At 38.1% G+C, this 4,436-nt stretch overlaps 1 protein-coding gene across 1 annotated transcript; it reads right to left on the minus strand.

The window, feature by feature from the left end:
- Window positions 1–413: 413 nt before the first annotated feature.
- LOC145537557 (heat shock transcription factor, Y-linked-like) lies at window positions 414–2,297 on the minus strand. The gene is made up of 2 exons (XM_081568258.1): window positions 1,651–2,297; window positions 414–1,219 (listed from the first exon to the last, which is right to left on the minus strand). The coding sequence occupies exons 1-2, from the start codon at window positions 2,161–2,163 to the stop codon at window positions 488–490; spliced, it is 1,245 nt and encodes a 414-aa protein (XP_081424384.1). The 5' UTR covers window positions 2,164–2,297; the 3' UTR covers window positions 414–487.
- Window positions 2,298–4,436: the final 2,139 nt, after the last annotated feature.

Below are 4,436 nucleotides of genomic sequence, written 5' to 3' on the forward strand. Positions count from 1 at the left end.
ACGGAATTCTCCAGGCAAGAATACTGGAGCGGGGCACCATTTCCTTCTCTATCTTAAGACTCTACCGATACGTAATAGAATATCATGTAACTGTGAACGCACTAAGGTTCGTACTGTGTAGGTGCACTTGTTTTGATTTTATTTGTATGTGTTCCTTCACCCGTACCATCCTCATTTAGACACCCATTCATTTCAGCAGGGATGATTTCCCAAATCACTTTACATCCATTACCTCTTTTCCCTTTGTTCTCATTTTCTTGCTTAGAAACAATAGGCTAGGTGCCATTTACCTAGGATGCCTAACGGATGTTTTCTTGAACTGAAGAGTTTATAAAAGAGTGCAGAGAAATAGCCAGACATTGAAATAAAGCCTTAATTTACTCTTCATTGTTTCAAAATAGAAAACAAAACTGTGCAGAGGAACGTGTAACTTTATTGTTCAAATACAAGAATTGTGGGTATTTGTTGACATCTCCCAACGTAAATTTTAATCTTCATTAGGTTCCATAAGCTGATACTTATTTGATAGGTCAGTTTTAATTAGCATGGTTTTCACATAAGGAATATCGTTGATGAATTGACTTGAAAGAGAGGAGGTGGGTGTATAAGCGATCGTTGGCACTGGGGACCTTGAGTTGCCTCTCTGTTGCTGGTTAGGAAGAGGACTGTCATGGGCTGACATATCGCTATACCTGTCTGGAAATGTAGAAGGCTCCACCATCAGTCCAAAAGAACTGCTCCATAATGGAGATACGATGTGGTTCTGAGGAGTAGATGTAGCGGTAGTAGCAAAGTCCTCAACGTGGCCATTTGCTTGAGTGTAGGTGCTATGGAAGTGCCAATTAAAAATGCTCAACTGGTTTAAAACAGCAGGTTGATCTACCACGTTCTGTTCTCTTTGTCTAACTGATATTGATGGGGAAGGAAAGTCACGCGGAAGTAGGGCGCTTGTTTTAGGGACTATCTGGCTGGTATAAGTCTTTTGTGGGAAAGGCACACTTAAACTGGTGGAAGCTGAAAATGGACTCTCTCCACTAGTTTGAGCATGAAAACCAGAGTTACGATCATCTGTGTTGACCCTTGCTTTAACATGCTTCTTCTCGTAATCTGGAACTAGTGAAGATTTCGGAAACACATTGCTAATCCCAACTCTTCTTTTCATTCTTCCTGAAAGTTGGGGATAGTCTCTTTTGAAATTTGGATTATGGTAGATCTGTAACTAAAATCAAAGGATACAATTATTTAGTTTTTTATAAACTAAGGTAAAACTGACAAGCAAAGTTAAACTATAAAAGTGTATTCTTTTAATGATGCCAATTAAATAGAATCAAAGACAACACCTCCATTAGTAGTTTTAACACCTTACATGTTAGAAATAAGTATGCTCCTCAACTAAAAAATATGTTGTATATATACAGTAAATACCACTTAAAGTAGCTTGAGGACATGTATCTGATTTCAAGTTGCTAGGAGAGTGTATTAAGTATCAAATATTTTAACCTCCAGCTGTTCTCAACTTCAAAAAATAAAACGTGTTCAACAGTTTGCTATCTCAATTTTAAATTCGGTTTTTGCTACATATGTGAACATGCTTTCTAAGTCACATGATTTAATCTTACATATTGACAGTAAGTGGAAATTTTGGATTACCTTGCTCAAAACAGAGACATTGTTTTCTTCTTCCAGAAAGTCAGGGAGTGAAGCAGATCTTTGAAAAGTTTGTCGCTTTTTACTAAACCCATAAAGTTTAAGCTGGCTAACTAAACTTTTCATACTCTCAGTTTCAAATATTCTGAAAGGGGCCTTTCTTTCCAAGACTTCTTTCTTGAAGAGTTCTTCGTTGATCACTATAGAAGTGCCACTCTCATCCCACCAAATAGATTCAAACTGATCACTTTCAACTATAGCCCAGAGTTTTTGTGGAAAAGTGAGGGAAAGAAAATCATTCAACTCATTTCTTTCAGAGACAGAAAATGTGTAGTGTGGCCTTTTTATCCCAGCTTCCTTAGACAAAGCCTGGAAAGCATATTCTTCAATCATAGATCTCAAAACTGAGTCCCCAGTAAGTGTGTAATCACACGAAGACGATCCAATGGAGGTTTTGGTACCACTTGATACATCTTTACGAGGCACATCTTGAATTTCTGAAGGAATGTGTGCCATCTCAGAGAGATCTTTCTTCAGATACTTTTCTCATTTGTCTGACTTTACACACTCCAACTTCAAATGCTGCTTGGCTGGCGTACAGAGATAAACTCTCAAGACCATCAGCATGGTTCTCAAAGTCAAAAAGCTGTGACATCACAAAGTCACTGGTCTCCTAGCAATTGAAGAGTAGCGCTGACATCATAAAGTCACTGGTCTTCTAGCAATTGAAGGGCAATGTTCAACCAGTGTTTACTTCTACATCAACTTAAAATAAAGGCTGCTTGCATAAACAGTAACCAAAAACATGAAACCTGCAAAATGTCATTGCTAAAGAATTTTTACACAGAAAAATCACATCAATAAGTCTACTTGGTTCCTGAAATAAAAGTGATTGATCACCCTTCTATACACATATTCTTAACATTCAGGACTGTTACCAAACCAAACATGGGTCTGCTCACTTCTATGCAATGAAGTCAATCAACTGACTGTGGGTTTCAGTGAAAGCAAGTGTAGTGTTTATTTTATGACCTTGCACAGAAGTGTTTATATTATGCAGAGTAAAATAGTCAGGCACGGAAAGAAAGACTCATTTTACTCTTAATTATTCCAAAATAGAAATTGGCCCTATGAAGATGAATATGTAACTTTTTTCTTCAAATAAGAGAATTGTAGGAATTTGTTGACATCTCCCAACATTAATTTTACACTTTGGTATCCTCCATAATCCAACACCCATTTGGTACATCAGTTGTATTAGGACAGTTTTCAAATAATGAAGATGGTTGATGAGTGCATCTTGAAAGAGAAGCAGCAGATGTATCAGGGATCTTTGGCACTGGGAAAACTAAATTGCCTGACTGTTGTAGTTTAGGAAAAGGACGGTCATGGGCTGACATGTTACCATACCAACCTGGAAAGGTAGAAGGCTCCACCCTCGGTCCAAACTAACTGTTCTGTAATGGACACAAGTTGCGGTACAGAGAAACAGAAGTAGACATAGCTGCAAAATTTTCACTAGAGCCATTTGATTTAGTGCAGCTGCTATGTGAAATCCCATGACAAATGCTCAAGCTAGATTGTGGGATGGGGAGGGAGATGGGAGGGTACTCCCAGAGGGAAGGGATATATGTGCCTCGATGATTGATTTATTTTGAATTCTGACAGAATACAGCAAAATTCTGTAAAGCAATTTCTCTTCAATTAAAACAACAACAACAACACCTAAAGCAGCTGCAGATTGATGTATCACAGTATGCTCCTGTGGTCTAACTGATATTTACGATGGAGAAGAGAAATCATTTCAAGTTGGGGCACTTGTTTCAGCAGCTATCTGGATAGTAGAAGGCTTTCGTATGAATGGCACATTTAAACTTGTGCAGGCTGAAAATACACTCTGTCCTCAAGTTTCAGGATGAAAGTCAGAGTTTTGATCATCCACATTACCCCTTGCTTTAACATGCTTCTTCTTATTACCTCGGACTAATGAAGATACTGTAGAGACATCTATTCCCAACTCTTCTTTTCACTCTTCAACAAATGCTAAAGGATCTTCTCTAGGCAGGAAACACAGAAAGGTTGTATAAAATCAAACTCAAAACAGCAAATCAAATGGCAACAGGATCATACTTATCAACAGTTACCTTAAATGTAAATGGGTCGAGTGCCCCAACCAAAAGGCAAAGACTAGCTGAAAGGATACACAAACAAGACCACTGTTTATGTTGTCTACAACAGACCCACCTCCAAACAAGGGGCACATAGAGACTGAAAGTGAAGGGCTGGAAAAAAGGTATTCCAAGCAAGTCGAGACCAGAAGAAAGCAGGAGTAGCAATACACATATCAGACAAAATAGACTTTAAAATAAAGCCTGTGAAAAGACACAAAGAGGTTCACTACATAATGATCAAAACATCAATCCAAGAAGAAGATATAACGATTATAAACACATACGCACCCAACATAGGAGAACCACAATATGTAACGCAAAGGCTAACAAGCATGAAAGGGAAATTAACGATAACACAGTCATAGTGGAAGACTTTACTACCCCACTCACACCTATGGATAGATCAAGTAAACAGAAAATTAACAAGGAAATACAAACTTTAAATGATACTATGGACCAGTTAGACATAATTGATATCGATACAACATTTCACCACAAAACAATGGGTTTCACCTTTTACTCAAGTACGTATGGAAACTTCTCCAGGACAGATCACATCCTCGGCCATAAGTCCGGCCTTGGTAGATTCAACAAACCTTGAAATCATTCCAAGCATAT

This window comes from Giraffa tippelskirchi, chromosome Y (assembly GCF_054371585.1).
Source record: "Giraffa tippelskirchi isolate mGirTip1 chromosome Y, T2T-mGirTip1v1.2.pri, whole genome shotgun sequence".
Classification (NCBI taxonomy): domain Eukaryota; kingdom Metazoa; phylum Chordata; class Mammalia; order Artiodactyla; family Giraffidae; genus Giraffa; species Giraffa tippelskirchi.

What these genes read in the sequence shown, in the direction of transcription:
- LOC145537557 (XM_081568258.1), bottom strand. Translation starts at nt 2,163, where the DNA reads ATGGCACACATTCCTTCAGAAATTCAAGATGTGCCTCGTAAAGATGTA. An exon ending in ATGTCTCTGTTTTGAGCAAG is followed by an intron (nt 1,220 to 1,650) that starts GTAATCCAAAAT and finishes CTTTGATTTTAG; the next exon opens with TTACAGATCTACCATAATCC.